At 30.6% G+C, this 19991-nt stretch overlaps 1 protein-coding gene across 4 annotated transcripts; it reads right to left on the bottom strand.

Annotated features, from left to right (window-relative positions):
* Window positions 1–305: 305 nt before the first annotated feature.
* Window positions 306–17517, bottom strand: LOC139511419 (uncharacterized). 4 transcript variants are annotated; one of them, XM_071298131.1, is made up of 2 exons: window positions 17396–17517; window positions 306–1588 (listed from the first exon to the last, which is right to left on the bottom strand). In XM_071298131.1, exon 2 carries the CDS (start codon window positions 1541–1543, stop codon window positions 710–712), a length of 834 nt encoding a protein of 277 aa, XP_071154232.1. In that variant the 5' UTR covers window positions 1544–1588; window positions 17396–17517; the 3' UTR covers window positions 306–709. The 4 variants fall into 4 exon arrangements, with proteins under 4 accessions (XP_071154232.1, XP_071154234.1, XP_071154233.1 ...); XM_071298133.1 differs by lacking the exon at window positions 17396–17517 and adding an exon at window positions 12249–12354; XM_071298132.1 differs by lacking the exon at window positions 17396–17517 and adding an exon at window positions 6588–6628.
* Between the last annotated feature and the right edge of the window lie 2474 nt (window positions 17518–19991).

Here is a 19991-nt window from a genome sequence, read left to right as displayed (position 1 = left end):
TTTAAAAATTTACAAACAAATTTGTTTCTGTAGTGCTTAACGAGGTATTTCTCGCAACAACACAATAAAATATTATGGTTCAATTCGAATTATAATAATAATATGAACAGGAAAGCGCATGTTAAGGGAATAGTGAAAAGAACTACATCTTATTTGAAGATGTATTTACTTGATTGCTGTAGGTGACATTTTCCAAATAACGGAACTTATTATACTATCCACCCACCTCGCACTAACTTTGTCCGCGTGCATGCGCCTTATCTTCTTCGATTTTTTTTTTATATTTAAAAAAAAATATTTTAAAATTTTAACTCTTTTTATAATTACGTTGTTCCTTATAAAATACTTTATATAATAATTAATGAAATGTTTTATAACACAGAAATACTAGTACCTCATGATCATTTGCATAACATATACTAATTGTCTTAAAAAATATGAAACCAAACATATTAACAATTACAAAGTTACAAAATTTATTAACAGATTTTTTATTTAGAAAAATAACAAATATCTGTGCTGTTATGGTACTTTTTCGGTAGTGAAATAATCAAGTATAAATGTTTTGAAAACATAAATGTAGATTATACAGTAGATAACTTTTATTTAAGTGTTTGCATAAATGTGTGTGCAATTTTGATATTTATGCACACACCGACATTTATCATTTTGAAATACAATATAAAATTCCGTGAAATTAGTATGACCATCACCGTTGAACCATCTGCTTTGTTTGTTGTATTGGAGGCAAAATTAATAACCCCTTCGTTTTCTCACGTGACACACTGTTTTCTGGTACATCAGTTTTGTTGTTTGTTTGTTCAGAAGGATGATTTGTATTTATTGCACCTTGATGTTTCGAGTCACTTTGCATTTGGTGTTCTTTTGATTTGATACGGTCGTCCTCTATCAATTGTGTCGATGATTCGTTGGTTCTATCATTGTCATTTTCGTCGGGATAATCTTTCCATATTCTTTTACTGTATGGATTTATTATTCCTCTAATAGGAGGCAACATATTTCGTGTATTTTTGAATATGTCTTTGCTTTCTTGTACTACTGCAGGCTTTGGTTTCTGCACCTTCTCTTCGATGTCGTTTTTCCAGTTTTTCTTAAAATACTGTTCTATCTTAAGAGGAACTTTCTTTGGATCTAATATTTTACCCTTTTCAATACTTTCTGTTAGTGCTTTTTCAGCTTGCTTCAATCGTCTTAAACGCGGGTGCATGTCTGCGATAAACTTATCAATGTCACGGGAAAACGTATATAAAGGTTTCCCGCCATAAACACCTAAGTTTCTGTTTTTGATTATTTTAGGATCCCGTTTCATTTTTAAACATTGTTGAAGTACTCGCTGTTTTACAACCGCTCGTCTTATTGGTACAAACGATTTGTCGTATTTAACTCCAATTTCAAATTTTTCTCTTGAAATGCATTCATCCACAACATTGCACTGTGATCTCATTACTTCATTCAACATGAAAACGAATTTTCTGCGACTGTTTTCCTGTCGTCGAACGATTCCTAAGCGTCCTTCATCCATCTCTCTCTATCATCTATGATTCAGTTTTCCTTTACAGTATGATAACTAAATAAAACAAAGAAGATAAATGGATATAACAGTAGGCCTATATGGAATAGCAACATTATATTTTCGAAAAGAAAGACTAAATGCAAGGATTGGTATTTTAGACACTAGTGCAAATAATCTTCAGATTATCTACGTCATCGGTGAAACAAAATGTGTTATTGCAATACACCTTTAGTATACTATTGTAATGAAACTGTCAAGTTTATTCAGTCTTTTTTTTATCATAATAAATAACCATTGTATATCAGATAAAATATATGCTTAAGAAATAATGATTTACATGTAGGTTTCGAATCGGTTACAAATATTATTTATTAATTATAATTAATTTGTATGATTTTGCCAACGCGAGGCTAGTACGTCTTCAATATTGAAAAATATCAATGGTTTTATTGATTTGGATAACACAAGCATAATCAATTGAAGTAGTATTATATATGTATTTCTTTAAAAATTTCTTGACCAGTAAAACATAATAGCGAGAATGTATAAATGATTCTCTTTGTATGTAAGTGGGGTTTAACAATATTTCAAAGCTACCACTTTCTTTACATTCAAAAAATAAAAATTCAATTTATTCAATGTATTATTTTACATATTATCTACTTTTTAGACGAGTTGTGGTAAGAATGATTTATATACAAAGACGTTTTAAAGAGCTCACTGATCTGATATAAAATATATCCCCTACTCATTTCAGGCTGATAAAATATTCAACATGTATATATACACTTTTTATGACGTAAAAAGGTCCGTTTAGACAATATTTGCAACCCTTAAATGTAAATGGTTGGTTCTTTAATTACCTAGTATGGACAGTATAAAATGACAAGGTCTTTGCTTCGATTATATGGATTGTTATAATGGTTAGTAAGGGGATGATTATATTGTTCAACTTCAAATATTTATACTTTGATTGTCTCGTGTTCTTTAAATATTAATATTTTATTTCTTTTCAGCCTTTGTTTTCTTGACAACTCTTAAATTCTATGATATATATAGGTTTAAATTTATCGGCTTTGATTCATTTATATCCTTTAGATATTATCTGGATAGTCCTTTTGTTCTATTCCGTCAAATTTAAGTAGGCGACCGATCACTTTTATCATAGTATATTAACTCAAAGGTATAAGTCGTATCTATATGAACAAATTAAGAAATAATTGATGCAAGCTATACTTTATTGTAGTTTTGACATGGTTAGGCATTATATTCGTGATTATTTTTGCCCGAGCGACAGTGAGGGCTAAATTAACACAAATATAATGCCTAACCATGTTAAAACTACAAAAAATTATAGCTTGCATCAATTATTTCGATTCTGATTAGGACAATTAAGGTAATTTCTATGTCAGATGAACCTCCCTTTTTGTTTGCATGCCCATTTGATAAAATTCATAATTCTGCAGTAGTCAATATACGCATGTGCAAACAAATTTTATTGGATTTAGAGCATGGGTTTATTCACAAAGCGAAAGAAGCACGTCATATTAAAATTTACAACAAAATGACCACAGCGCCATACACTTCATCATATGGTTTTCGTCATTATGCAAGATATAGTATTACGATTAATGCTTTCTTGTAGTTAATTTTTTACATTACTGCGCTTAATTTTACACAAAGGAATATTTGAAACATGATATAAGCACATGTAGTACCCTGGCATTTCTTATTCGATTGAGAACATCTGTCGAAAAGTGACCACATACTTAGACATCTACATGCAATAATATTGTAATTATTATCATCCTTTACAACAACAAAAAAAAAATACAGCTGATTTGTAAAGGATCCCACCTAAATCCCACAATGCATCAAGTATTGTGTTACATCCCTTGATAAAGACGACGCAGTAAACCATAACTTGACTATAACGAAAGCTAAATTATATTTAGTCTAGTTGGCCAAGTGTTCTATGGCAATGAATACAGACATCGTTGCCATGGTGACACTGAACTAGGAATTACATTCCCGCTGATGGAAGAACAAATGTCAGACGAAATAAATTTTGGTACTACCCTTGTATAACCTAGTGTATATGATAGAGAAAGTCTGCGTATAATTGACACATATTTAAACGTGTGTAATATATGAATACAATAAACTAAAGCGTAAAGTTAACAAAAACTAAAATAAACCAACATCATGGAACAACGTAACATCTTTATCAATATTGTCAATACCAGAATGATCTAAGAGTACAATGACAGAAAAAATTACTTTGTTTGTGATTTGTTACTGTCATATCCTTAATTTACAAACATATTGAAATCGACAAACAAATTGAAGTTCCCTTTTACCATCATGGCGGTGCAATAAAGATTTGAAAAAGCTTAACAACTATATCAAATATGCAAAATGTGCAAATTTAGTGGGAAATTCCTTAATAATAGATATTTTTAGAAGAGGGTTTACAAGTATTTGTGACCACAAAATACATGTGCGTTGGATCAAAAGGATTGGTCACTTGTTTAACAATAAAATGACAAAATCAAACTAGCTTTTTAGAAAGCTGATGCTTATTTATCAAGCCCTAATTGACAGATATTATGAGATTCATTTTTGGAGAAGGCAATTACCTGTTTTTGTCACACGGACCATTTCACTAATTTGTTTTAAAGTATGTTAATCCAAATGCATGTATGAATATTCATGATAATCAGTCACTATACAGTTAATGACATTTGCTATTAAACCTATTATACGAGGTATTTTTAATAGTTTTGCACTTCCTTTTCCATTTTATCGAAGGCAAACATTTTTAATGATGCTTTATGACAAAACACGTTAAAACGCATTAATTTACTTTTTTTTTAAACTTTTTTTAAGTATGAAATACCACATACACAAACAACGTTAAAATGATAAAAACTAAAAAAAATAATTATAAAAAGCAATAGAAAAAAAAATCACGTTAATCTAAATAAAATGAAATCTCTAAATTTTATCTCTTCAAACTTTTGGTTACCCGCTAAACTGGTGAATATTTTATTAGAAACACGTACAGTTTGGACGGATATCATCACAGTTTTGTACTAGCTTTCTTCACTAGCAGTTATAATCTTTTTAAATAAAACTTATTACACTTTTTGATAAACAAACGTTTGTTGTCTTTACCCATCCATTGCAATGAATAACTATTAACCTTAAAATGTTTTCTATTCTTAGCTCCGATTCCTTGACAGGGTTTTTTTTAACTTTTGGTCCATTTTAGTTTTATCATCTCTTCAACATTTGTATCCTAATTCTTTGTCTAAGAGCACCATTGAAGATACACTAATTTTCGAAATGTCATACTGAAGCAGCAAAATTGGTATCGTAGATGTTTTCAAAGATACAAAATAGAATTAGATTGTGTCTAATGCATCATGCTGTTATGTCGGAGAATGCAGAGGATATAAACACAATGCTACTAATTCAAATGCGAAAAACAACTCAACACGAGCTGATTGGTTAACCTCATTACGTACGCTGAAGACAAAGAGGTAGAACCAATTGCCTCCCGCTTGTTTCACTCACTGGATGGAGAGTCAGACATAAAAAGTAAAATCACAACGATTCTGAACTCCGAGGAAAATTCAAAGCGGAAAGTCCAAAGAGTTAACACATTTAACTGAAATTTGAATATTGAAGGGGTTGTAACCATCTGACAACTGAATTTTCTTCAACAATTTTTGCATTTTTACATAAAATGTTATGTATTGCTACATATCAATATTGAAAACATTTTATTCAAAATTTTAAATTTTGCTTGGTTTTGTACAATTAAGCATTATAAATATTTTTGCTAGATGTACTCCATATAAGTGAAAATCTGCGGTTATGTGACCCAAAAATTTTAGTGATTTTTTAAGAATCTAAGCAAAACATGTGGTTTAACCTGAAATTTTATAAATGGAGCTGTTATACTATGGATTTAAGTAATAATTAAAAACTTTTTAGAGAGACCCTCGGTGTTGAGGCGTTATCTAAATTCATAAACTTAAATAAAGGCAACAGTAGTATACCGCTGTTCGAAATTCATAAAGCGATTGAGAAAAAAACAAATCCATGTTACAAACTAAAACTGAGGAAACACAACAAATATAAGAGCAGTAGAACGACACAACAGAAACACTAAAATGCAACACACAAACTAGAAGATAACAATAGCCATTTTTCTGACTTGGTACAGGACATTTTCAGAAAAATGGTGGGTTGAACCTGGTTTTGTTGAAAGACAACCTCCCTGTTTAATAGCTATCTTAAATATAACACTAAAATGACAACATAACATGACAAGACTACAATACAAATTCACAATCACAATTTTTTTTATAAAAGTACCAAAATCGGCAGCTACTATAAACCAAAGTCTGTTAATTCATACGGAATTTCGTCACTGGTAATAAAAAATAAAGAAGGACATATGGGGAAAAAAAGATTTTGTCACACCAAATGTTTGTCAAACCAAAAACGAATGATTTTTTTGAAACTCCCAAATATTTAATTGAAGAACTGATGCGAACACCAGAAGCACATTGTATCTCTCAGTCGAGAGGCAATTACGCTTCAACATAGCTGAGTTAATCTTAATATCTATTCTCACTTTTCAACATTTTCTAAAATCACTTGGACATACTTTGAATATTAACATGGACAATCAACAGAATCATAACGGTACGAAAACAAATGTTTACACTTATAATGAAGCAAACAGAACACGAATGTGTACCTTTTTTTTTTGAATAAAGGATAACTGAATTGTGTTAATATGCTGTTTTAATATTAACCAACATTTAAAAAAAAGAATAAAAATGATTAAAGTATGTTAAATATGCCCTACCTTCTTGAAACATCATTCAAATCTTGTTCAACAAAATAAAGATATAAAAGTGTGACGGATAAACTACTAAGATCAATAAATTAACTCTTGACTGAAAGATAGATATCCATAAAATGTGTTAAATGACGATTTAATAGTGAAAAATAAGCTATGTTAAAGACTGTTTACCTGTATCGAATCAGCACGGATTTCATGCTGTGTCGTGATACGACTTTTAATTTAGTTTAAAAAACATCAATAACGATTTTCAGATTTCATTTATATAACTTCACTTAGACAATGTTTTCTTATTGATTTGGAATAAAAATAGAAGTTTAAATTATAAAGTCTGTCTTCACAACATACTACTAATGAGGTATTATATGTATGTGTCCCATATATATATTTAAAGGTTAACAATTATATGAAATTTGGACAAAGACAAGACAAGAAAATATTTTATTTGAGTCTCACCTCTTATAAAACATTAACATAATATTACAATTTCACATAAAAAAAAAACAAGGGCCACTCTAAAAGAGTTATGAAATTTGGATCATTACTTTTCATAGCTTGTTTTTTTTAATCACGTAAAGACCGTCATTTCAAGAATAAGAATAAAATTTGTTTAGTATAGTGTCACATATTGATTGAAACAAGACATTCACACAATATTCATATACATACAAACAACAATCAATATCCAGCCAAAAAATGACTTATGAGACACTGATCGGTGGTTCGAATGTCTGTGGTATTCTCCTTGCAGTCTGGTTTTCTCCTGAAACAAAAACTGAACGCCACGGAATAGCACTATAGTGCTGAAAGAAGCGTTAAACATCTACAAATCAACAAATCTAATAATCGTCTGAAGTCCATTTGATGAAAATGTGTCCAGTAAGATGAATTCCCAAACAGAGGATGAAACAACATGTAGAGTGACACATCAGTAGAACATCTTTTATATTTTTCATCAGTTAAATAGAGCAAAAAAAATGGAAGAGATCGTACACTCATAACGTAATCTGTCTCCCCCTACTCATATACATGTAGTATATTTGGAGATAGGGGAACAAAATTAGTGATTCCGTGTATAACTCGCGTTAAATTCTGTTATGTATTACTCTATTCCCTGTTGAAAGTGTTTAATTCTGTTATGTATTATTCTATTCCCTGTTGAAAGTGTTTAATTCTGTTATGTATTACTCTATTCCCTGTTGAAAGTGTTTAATTCTGTTATGAATAACTCTATTCCCTGTTGAAAGTGTTAAATTCTGTTATGTATTACTCTATTCCCTGTTGAAAGTGTTTAATTCTGTTATGTATTACTCTATTCCCTGTTGAAAGTGTTTAATTCTGTTATGTAGTACTCTATTCCCTGTTGAAAGTGTTTAATTCTGTTATGTATTACTCTATTCCCTGTTGAAAGTGCTTAATTCTGTTATGTATTACTCTATCCCCTGTTGAAAGTGCTTAATCCGGTTATGTATTACTCTATTCCCTGTTGAAAGTGTTTAATTCTGTTATGTATTACTCTATTCCCTGTTGAAAGTGTTTAATTATGTTATGTATTCCTCTATTCCCTGTTGAAAGTGTTTAATTCTGTTACGTATTACTCTATTCCCTGTTGAAAGTGCTTAATTCTGTTACGTATTACTCCATTCCCTGTTGAAAGTGTTTAATTCTGTTACGTATTACTCTATTCCCTGTTGAAAGTGTTTAATTCTGTTACGTATTACTCTATTCCCTGTTGGAAGTGTTTAATTCTGTTATGTATTACTCTATTACCTGTTGAAAGTGTTTAATTCTGTTATGTAGTACTCTATTCCCTGTTGAAAGTGTTTAACTCTGTTATGTATTACTCTATTCCCTGTTGAAAGTGTTTAACTCTGTTATGTATTACTTTATTCCCTGTTGAAAGTGCTTGCTTGATTGATTGATGTTTATAGCAACTTTAACAATAATGATTTATTTCGTGGCGTTCAGCTTTTTATTGGCGGAGAAAGTCAGAGTGCCCAGAGATAACCACCGACTTTCTGTAGAAAGTGTTCGAGAAGAAACTCCTCTTTTTATTGTATTTCCTGTCTTTTTGGTTTACAGTGCTGTTTCGTCAAGATGTTGTAAACATTCAACTGTTTGCACGACAGTAGCGTCCTATTGTACATTTGACGAACAAAGTTATAAAAAACAAATAAAGAGGTCAGACATGACTATAATCAAACGAATTATTTATTTGGGGTATAATCTTATACATGTTCTTGTTTTATAAAACACGAACATTTGCAAATATTACATAAACAAGTGCGTCAAACAAAATTCATTCATTCATTAAAAGACATGCACGTGCCTCTTTTTGTTGACGAAATGTGCAAAATAAGCAAACGTTTAAAAAATCCCTTCAAGAAATAGTAATATAGTCTACACTTTTAGTTTAGGTTTCAAAGGAAGTTCGTTTCAAATTGAATTAAAAAAGGCTAACCTTCAGCTTTATAACTCAAATGACATAAATATTGTATACATGCTCTCAGGAGCATTTAACCTAATATGGAAGACATTATACTTAAATGGCTTACTTATTTGATAATTATAGTTAATTTAACATAACGTATTAAATAAAATGAGTTATTTAATGAAAAGAGTGATTAATGATTAGATTTCTGAAGGCCTATTCTAATTGGCAGATGACTTTTTTTAATTTTATTATTAATAGGCGTTTTAAGACCGAATATTTGGTCCGATTCCAATAATGCTAACCGAATATCGATAAATTATATTTTTTGCTCTATATTTTATTTAAATTAAAATAAAATAAAATTACTAAACCTGACAATGTATATGCATTCTAAAATATAAGAACATACCCGAAAAAGAATTCATGTGAAGTTAGCTTCCAGTTAGAAATGATTTTTCTAATATTTTTAACGTGCTTTTTTCTGTTTCTTTTTGCGTACAAAATTAATCAAGGCAATTTGTTTTCTTCTAATTTTGCTTTGGCAATTCTGGTCTGAATATCTTATCAATGACAACGGGTTATAAGTGATTGTAATAGCTTACACTTGCTATTTTGGTCATAAGTGCTGAAAATATATTTTTACAAAGAATTTTCTCTATCGCGTTGGTATACACTCAAGGTTGAAAGACAGTTTATAATATACTAAACTGTTTCGATTTTACTGTTTTATTCTTTATTTATAGCCGTGTATTTTGTAGTATCTCATCTTATCTTATAGGCGATAAAACCTTAAAAGACCAGGAAAAGTACATATATACAGATATTTAGAATGAGAAAATCAAGATTTGAATTTGTTCCATGTTATTTGGCTCCTTGGCATGTTACGTGGTATGGCACCTTGCATAAAGGATGTTAATAATAAAATAAAATCAATATTAAAAAATCAATAGCCTTGGCCTTGTCTTTGTAGGAATACCTGTTCAAGGTATGAAAATAAATGATGTGACGTATTTTCATGTACTATAATTAACATCTATCGGGCTATTTAAAGCATGATTTACCTATCTAATCGAATGAAACAAATCGCCGGCAAATTGGCTCTACCTCTTTTTGTTTGAGTTTCTAGCATGCGTGAGTAAGGGTATATTTTAACCATATTTTAAAGGTGGAAAAATATTGAAACGAAAATAACTATAATTGGGTGGTCTGCCCTCGCTACATTTGAAAATAAGGAGATGTAGCATGATTGCCAATACGGTTCCTAGTATTCAAATATTCAAACAAATACAGTATAAACTATTCACCGTTACATTCTAGTTTTTTTTATCTTAAGTTTTAAAATCAAAGCGATCAATTGTAGACTTGGGTAGATAGGTGTGCCCAAGTGAAATGTTCTAGCTAATTCTTATATATTAAGTCGAAAAGAGAAGATACCAAAGTAAAAATTCAAATCTCTTGAGGCAAAGAGAGACCAACACATGATACAAAACACATAAATAAAAACACGCAATTACAATAACAATCTACAAAACACTACAAATAAAACTAGAAAATAAACAACACGAATCCCATAAAAAAATAATGGTGATCTCAGGTGCCACACAAGAGTTATTTCCTGCCCCACATTAAAAACCCGTCGTGTTTCACATGGTTAGTACAAACTCGGAGATAAGTCTCATTTAATAATGTCTCAAGCTGTGAAAAAATGGCGGGATAGTGTGCTTTATAAATTGTAATTTAAACGTTATCATCTGTCACATATTGACAATATATTCCATATCAGCGCGCCAAAAAGAAGCTTTAGACATTCCATGCGTCAGACGCTTGATATTTTGGATTTGCGAATTTCCCGCTATCAGGTACGCTGAAACCTAATCATTTGAAGCCAGCGATGTATAAATACGCAGAAATGTTAGAAGCTACAATTTTAACCGTAGGGACCCATGGATCGTTAGTTTTCTTGTAAGCAGCAATTGCAACCCTCTTTTGAGAGAATCATTATTAAAACATGTCATGCACTTTATTGTCATATCAGCTGAGAGATCTACTCTATATATGCAGTTTGCTGCTGCAATGTTGCTAAAAATGGAAAGTCCACAATTGGAAAGCTGAAATAATTCTTTTCGTCGTAAGTTTTGTTCTCAACGAAGTATAATAATATAAAGTCAACATCTACGGCATATTTAACTGTATCTTTGATATAATTTATTACAAGATCGATGGAAAAGATGCACTTAAAAAATTCACCAAACTTTGAATTATTCAATAAGGGGATACCATCTATGTAACGGAACATGTCTGCATATTTAACGGAATCTCCATAAAAGTACATTCGTGAATCAATGTAGTGTTCTTTTAGAAATCACGAAAAAGTTTATAAAGTTTTCTTTGGGGAATGACTTATACTGTGTAAACAAGGCTTCTGGATTTACAACTAATTCATTTATTGTGTCGCTATTGTGATGTTAAACATACAAATTGTTCATATAATGTTAGAATGTATAAATATTTGCATCTTCTGTGTAGGTAATATTATATTCAATCATAACCTTTAAAGAAGTAAACAAACAAAGAATATTTAAATAATATGGTAACACATCAGAACAATACAAAAGGGATTTTGTGGATAAATAATTTATACACCATAAATATATGTATTCTTTGAGTGGACAAAGACGTATTTGTGTTCTCTTCTAACGTTAAACTAAAAGCTAAACAATTTCACAAATTATCTAGTAAAGGCTTCGTATGTTTGATTATGTATTAACTGAAGATTCCACACCCTGTTGGTAACTTAATAAACCAGATAGGATTGTTACTATTTGTTGCATCTGCACTCCATTACACAAACGTAAAGAATAATAGTTGTCTGGATTTCTTTCAATTAATTATTAATTTGTGTCGATGGTTTGCTGTTTCATTGACGGTATTCCTCGCATCTCTTATTCGTTTATTTATTTCTCTTTTTAAATTCATTGTAGCAGAGGTCAATGCATATCAGATGACAAGTCAAACATGATATTTTACACTATTTCTCACAGAACGTAACAATAAAAGTGACTATTAACGAATACTTTCACTTGTCAAATATTGCACTCGCACTCGTTCTATATAAAGATCTACTCGGGATTTGAGTAGTCACCGATACTCATGTAATATTGTAATGTGAGCTCAAGCAGTCTTAGGCTTAGGCTTTACTCCAATTCCTTTTGGAGTTGTTTCATTAAGTATATTTCTAAATGGTTATTTTTTTGTACTTTCTATTTTAAATGTAGACATTTTGATATGTTTCATTGAATTTTCAAATTTTCCATGAGAACATATCTGACAAGTTTTTGCAAGACCGTGTCGTATAAATAAGAGATAATTAAGAAAGAAGACAAAGCAAGATGGCTTACCTTTCAACCGTACTGATATCAGTTGAATCAAAATAGGCATAAACAGTTGCTAAAATATAACGTCATCCCCACAATAAATATCATTTTTATTAGCGGTTAAATTTAAATGATCAATTCTACTGGAAAGTTCATAGGGTCAAAACTTTTGAGACGAATTTTTATGCTCAGCAGAACAATTATACTTTATTTTTGAATGAACAAAAATTAGAAGTCTAAATTTTATTACGATTTACTTACACGTTAATAGATTTCAAGATGAAATATTTGCATGGTAGAATATTTCTATAGACTTAAGTATTTCATAGTTAAATGTACTTGATTAATAAACACTCGTGTAGACCTGAAGTGGACAATTTAAAATATAATACATATTTTAAATCAAATTGAAATAAAAGTACAAATTGATAATGGGTGTAATTTTCAAAGGGTCAACATCATGTCCTGCATAACGGCTTATGACACGTGGTATTTTTCAATGATATTCAGTGTTCAAGAACAGACTTGATATCGTCTTGGATATAACGCTCAGTGGTACCCATACCGTGCACAGCGTAGCTGATGATAGTAATAAGCTTCGTACATGTAAACTTTTCTACATAATTGTTGTCAACATAATTTAAATTGATTTAATGTATCTTGTCTTACATGCAACCCTTTCTCTGTCTTACAATCCGTTTTGTATCTAATATGGTTATTTGGTACACTTTTTTTTATATATAAAAACATTGGTGTTACTAGTCTAGACTTTCGGAACTCGTCCAAATCAAAGAAGCGCACAATGAGCAAGTAGTAAAAAGCAAAAGAAAATAAACTCTTTCGTAATAAAGAAAATCTAATAAAAATAGGATTGCTAGTAACTCTAATATAAAAGGCGTCGTCGTAGAAGAAAGTCTTTATTAACGAAACGGTTTTCTAAAACTGTTGAAGATAGCTTAATTTATTAACAACTGGAAAGTCTTTATGGGACAAACCTTTGATTTAAAGTAAAAATAACATTTTGTAACGTTACTGTAATAGATTTTCACATAACATATTCTCTTGATAGCATATGTCATTTATAACCTAAGTGTAATTGTTTGATAAACACTCGTGTTTAGACATGAAGTGGACAAACTAAAACACATTTCATTAAGTTAAATCTAAATAAAATAAAGTAAACACTGACAATGGATGTCTTTCATTAATTTCATAATAAAAAAGAACATACCCAGGGGGACATGGCGGTGCTTTACCTGGCTTATAATGGACAAATAATTTTGTTGACAGAAAAAAATGTCTGCGATTATCTGTGCACATCGATTAATTCTGTGAAGCGCATATTCAGGGGAACATGGCGGTGCTTCATTTGCTTAATATCAGACAAATGATATATTTTTTTACACCAAAAAATGTCTTCAATTATCTACATGGGTTAACTCTGAAAAGCTATAATATTAGAGTCAAGCCCTATAACCTCAAATTCTGCAGTCCACCTTTTGAAAGTGACTCTGATTGTGACGGTATCATGACATCTCATGAAGTAAATATATTACCATACATAATATAATTGTCTGATGTTAGTATTACAATAATATATCTATCTAACTGACGTAGTACTATTATGAGATAGCAATCTGACGTAGAAGAAAACTGAGACAAGTATCTTACGTTGTAGTATAATGAGCTGTTAATCTGACGCAGGATAACAATAAGATATTGTGAAGTTAAATTCAGAAAATCATGTCGGACGCATAAATATCTACAAAGAGTTATTTTCATTTTGTTGATAATGTCAAAATTTAGATCGCAGAATTTTAAGGCTCATGTACATCGATACCGACACACTGGTCACTGATCTGATAGTTCAGCCGTGAACATGTACATCGATACCGACACACTGATAACTGATCTGATAGTTCACCCGTGAACATGTACATCGATACCGACACACTGATTACTGATCTGATAGTTCACCCGTGAACATGTACATCGATACCGACACACTGATAACTGATCTGATAGTTCACCCGTGAACATGTACATCGATACCGACACACTGATTACTGATCTGATAGTTCACCCGTGAACATGTACATCGATACCGACACACTGATTACTGATCTGATAACTCACCCGTGAACATGTACATCGATACCGACACACTGATTACTGATCTGATAGTTCACCCGTGAACCAACAGTCTACCATCAGCATTATTGACCAGGTGCTAGAAAATAACGTTGTACCACAAATTTGGCCCTTTTCTTGATTTACATTCATAAGGAACGCCTCTACCCATAATTTTGAAAGCCAAGGATGTATAAATACCATAACGTGTTAGAAGCTATATAACCAGAAGAGATCTAAGTAGAAAAGCCAAATTCGTCTAAAATCACGCTTTATCATGTAAATGGTGATGACAGGCATATTGTTAGAATCATATATCCACTGATATATATATAGCACACGACATTTATTTGAACTTCGCTTAAAAAGTCATTTAACATTTAATGTTTTTCATATCCGTCCTAGATACATTGAAATTCGTTCATACTTTGTAAATGATAATGAAGTTAGTAAACTTTACAAATAAGAAAATAATATCAACTATTCAATCTAACTATGCAGGGTCTTTAGAGATAGTATATCATAGTACATAACTTAGGTAAAAGGAAAATGTTACCGGAATGCAATATTTCTCCTATTTTATTTAGTTATTTTAATGCCTTACGAGTTTTTTAAAGGCTGGTTTTAAATTTCATTTCTGTATATATCTTTTTTATAGAGTGGTATAAATTCTAAAATTAGAAATCCGAAGGTCTATATTCAAAAATCATAAGCCTTTAGATGCTTATAGGTATGTCTATTTTTCAGATTTTTAATTTTATCACACGATATGTGTCACTAACCCTTTCGACACTATATATATATGTCTCGCTCCGTTTGTCGACCCCTTTCAGTTCTTTATCCGTCTTGGTTTTTATAGTCAAAATGATTAAACGAGTTTGAAATATCAAAAACTATTTCTATGTTTAATATACATCAAAATAAAATTTTAAAAATATTGTTATTAAATACCTAAGACACCATCATCATTTTATAATAATTAAAAGTTTATGAGCTGACAGAACATGCTTAGTCTTGTGTTATAAAATTTAAATTCACAACTGATTTGACACCCGCAGAGTAAGTAACACAATATTTATGACGGATCTTATCTGAAAATTGGTAGGTTTTTCTTATGAATACGTCATACATGTTATCAAATTACATCATCTGTAGGTATTGATCCAAGATAGTATATAGTGTTTTCAAAAAAACAAACTGTATCACAATGTATAACAAAAGATTATAATAAGACAAAAAGTGGGTGCATTGAAAACATAGTTTATTTTTGGAAAGAGAGATAGACAGAGATGAACAATTAAATGTCTTTACTACACTATATCCATTTGGAATTAAGTTGGATGTGCACTGATTCCCGTGTATCGGTCTGAAGGTGAAGCGCTTTTACATTGGTTGTCATCGTTTTTTCTTTTGTTGTGTTGTTACAATGTCTCTGTTTAGGGTTTAGGATAGGAATGAGCGCACATGCACGCACTTTTCACCGCAACATACTGTATGCGCCTGTCCCTAGTCATGAGTCATGTAGTTTAATGGCTGTAGTATATATCATCTTTATATTTCGTTGATTGTTTTGTTTATATATATACATCATGCCGTTAGTTTTCTCGTTTCATTTGTTTAACATTTGACATTCCGGGTCCTTTTATACATTGTAGCTTGCTATGTGGTATATGTTTTTGATCAATGTTGTAGTCCGTATGGTGACCTATACTTCTTTACATTCTACGCCAATGGTCTCTTAATGAGAGTTGCCTCATTGGCATTAATACCATATCTTCTTATGTCATTAATTGAAATTAAATTAAATGTTGAGCGATAGATCCACAATGACACAAGCAGGTTAAATCTATGAAAGCACTGATATGTCAGTAAATAAATCTAAACCGGAGTATATATTCGAGAACTAATACTTCAAATGGAGTTGTTCAGTGGATGGATGTTTCTAGAGGAACATGAATGGCTTTAATTTTAGTTTTCATACCTTGTAACGCTCTGTTCAAATGAATATATCTTGTAAATTTGCCAATGAGACACCTGTGTACCAGGGTTCAAATAAAGTGGAAGTTACCTATTTAAGATCCCCATGTTTTATGGTTGGTCATAGTAGTGTCTTTCATAGACTTAAAGTTTTAAAGCAACTTATTTTTAATATTCTCAAATGAAGGATTAGAACTCATCAATGCATTAATTTCAAAATTATAGTCTTCATTGTTTTCATATGAAAAAAGAATATGACGTATAATTGCCAATGAGACAATCCTGCACCGTATTACTAAATGACGTAGACGTAAAACACTATAGCTCACTGTAAGGCCTTCAACAATAAGTAAACCATACCGCATAGTAATCCACAGAAAGGCCCCGTAAGAACAAATATACAACAATTCAAATTAGAAAATTAACGGCCTGAGTTATGTACAAAACAACAACAACAAACTACGATGTACAGGAGACAAACATCAACCATTGAACTACAGACTTCTGACATGGGACATTCAAATACATAATGTGGTGGGGTTAAACGTGTTGGACGTCGCCAGACCACCACCTAACCTGGGACAGTGGTGAAACAGTACAACATTAGAAAAAAACTATAAAAATCAAATATAAAAGCCTTAACACATTAGATTAATACAGAGCACTCAAAAAATAAAAGATAAAACAAAAATAAAACAAACTCCACAAAGTACCTTTGCAGTTACTGAAAGTAAGTTCTAAGTCTATAGCGACCGATTGATAAAATAGTCATTTATCTAGACAAAAATATCAACCAGTACACATTCCACATCCAATGAATTTAGTGCATCTTTTTAAAACGTCAATAACAGTGAGATGAAAACATCACCTAGTGCAAAATGAATTCAACCTTTTATAAATTCAACCCTGTTATCTAATTCTGTTAAAATATCTCTTATGTAATATTTAACAAAAACATAATTAATATATAATAAATTCTACTCTTTCTACACATTTCATAAAACAAATGTCAAATATCTCATTTGACAAACAAATTGACAGATGGTGATAAAATATGTACATACCTATAATAAGATGCACAACTACATTCGTTAAAACACAGATTGATTAGAGATAAACCTGTACCGTTAACTAGGTTATTATATCCTGATAGAAAATTACCCCTTTCAACGTCTCCGAAACAGGATATTTAAACATATACATGTTAAATGCCAAACATAATGAAATTTTTAAATTACAAAAAAAAAACTATCAACGAAAATGTCCTTTTAAACGTACATCGTGTCGTAATAAAAATACCGTTATAAGATCTTTAGATTCTTAAAATCTTATAGATCTTTTAACTGCAAAATAAATCTGTAGAAATGTATTGTACCTTCATTTCATTTGAGGCCTGCAGACCTCTGGAAAATTATTTCTAGATTCAATTTATTTGTGATATAAAAAAACCTGCCGAACGTCCTAATTGTATAATATTTAAAAGATAAATTTCAACGTTCAGTTAACGAATTTTACAAGTACACATTGATATTCCTGTATCGTCGCCCTCGTTTTTCCCCCTATGAGATTATAACTTTTTATACAATACAGATTTGTATTGTCCCTTTTTGTATCTTCTGCCTGTTGTATACTCAACTAATGCCTATCGATTGATATATACGTTCATTTTTACACTGTTTCTTTTTTTTTCTTTAGTGTTCCTGTTATACCTTTGTTTTCCTGGTATAGTTGATGTGTTTCCCGTGATTTCTTTTCTCTCAATCGATTATGTCTTTTGAACACCGATATACTACTGTTGCCTTTATTTAAATAGATGTGTTCTGATAGTTAAACAAATGCAAGATATACCATTCAAACTCATAAGTCGAAGATAAACAGACAACACAAAAAAACGAAAAAGACCAAGAGACAAACAAAATGTGCACAAAACACAAAATAGAAAATTAAAGACTAAGAGACAAACAATAGTGCACAAAACACAAAATTAAAAATTAAAGACTAAGAGACAAACAATAGTGCACAAAACACAACATAGAAAATTAAAGACCAAGAGACAAACAATAGTGCACAAAACACAAAATAGAAAATTAAAGACTAAGAGACAAACAATAGTGCACAAAACACAAAATAGAAAATTAAAGACCATGAGACAAACAATAGTGCAAAAAACAAAAAATATAAAATTCAAGACCAAGAGACAAACAATACTGCACAAAACACAACATAGAAAATTAAAGACTAAGAGACAAACAACAGTGCACAAAACACAAAATAGAAAATTAAAGACTAAGAGACAAACAATAGTGCACAAAACACAAAATAGAAAATTAAAGACTAAGAGACAAACAATAGTGCACAAAACACAACATAGAAAATTAAAGACCAAGAGACAAACAATAGTGCACAAAACACAACATAGAAAATTAAAGACTAAGAGACAAACAATAGTGCACAAAACACAAAATTAAAAATTAAAGACCTTGAGACAAACAATAGTGCACAAAACACAACATAGAAAATTAAAGACCAAGAAACAATCAAAAGTGCACAAAACACAAAATAGAAAATTAAAGACCAAGAGACAAAAAAAAGTGCACAAAATACAAAATAGAAAATTAAAGACCAAGAGACAAACAATAGTGCACAAAACACAAAATAGAAAATTAAAGACTAAGAGACAAATAATAGTGCACAAAACACAACATAGAAAATTAAAGACCAAGAGACAAACAATAGTGCACAAAATACAACATATAAAATTAAAGACTAAGAGACAAACAATAGTGCACAAAACAAAAAATAGAAAATTAAAGACTAAGAGACAAACAATAGTGCACAAAACACAAAATAGAAAATTAAAGACTAAGAGACAAACAATAGTGCACAAAATACAACATAGAAAATTAAAGACTAAGAGACAAACAATAGTGCACAAAACACAACATAGAAAATTAAAGACCAAGAGACAAACAATAGTGCACAAAACACAAAATAGAAAATTAAAGACCAAGAGACAAACAATAGTGCACAAAACACAAAATAGAAAATTAAAGACCAAGAGACAAACAATAGTGCACAAAATACAACATATAAAATTAAAGACTAAGAGACAAACAATAGTGCACAAAACACAACATAGAAAATTAAAGACTAAGAGACAAAAAATAGTGCACAAAACACAAAATAGAAAATTAAAGACGAAGAGACAAACAATAGTGCACAAAACAAAAAATAGAAAATTAAAGACCAAGAGACAAACAATAGTGCACAAAACACAACATAGAAAATTAAAGACCAAGAGACAAACAATAGTGCACAAAACACAAAATAAAAAATTAAAGACCAAGAGACAAACAATAGTGCACAAAACAAAAAATAGAAAATTAAAGACCAAGAGACAAACAATAGTGCACAAAACACAAAATAGAAAATTAAAGACCAAGAGACAAACAATAGTGCACAAAACACATAATAGAAAATTAAAGACCAAGAGACAAACAATAGTGCACAAAACACAAAATAGAAAATTAAAGACCAAGAGACAAACAATAGTGCACAAAACACAAAATAGAAAATTTAAGACCAAGAGACAAACAATAGTGCACAAAATTCAACATAGAAAATTAAAGACTAAGCATCACAAACCTGGAAATATTCCTT

Source organism: Mytilus edulis, chromosome 2 (genome assembly GCF_963676685.1).
Source record: "Mytilus edulis chromosome 2, xbMytEdul2.2, whole genome shotgun sequence".
Taxonomy (NCBI): domain Eukaryota; kingdom Metazoa; phylum Mollusca; class Bivalvia; order Mytilida; family Mytilidae; genus Mytilus; species Mytilus edulis.
This window is presented reverse-complemented; position numbering and strand designations above follow the sequence as displayed.

Excerpts from the sequence above, each read along its gene's own strand:
- LOC139511419 (XM_071298131.1), bottom strand. The coding sequence starts at position 1,543 with ATGGATGAAGGACGCTTAGGAATCGTTCGACGACAGGAAAACAGTCGC.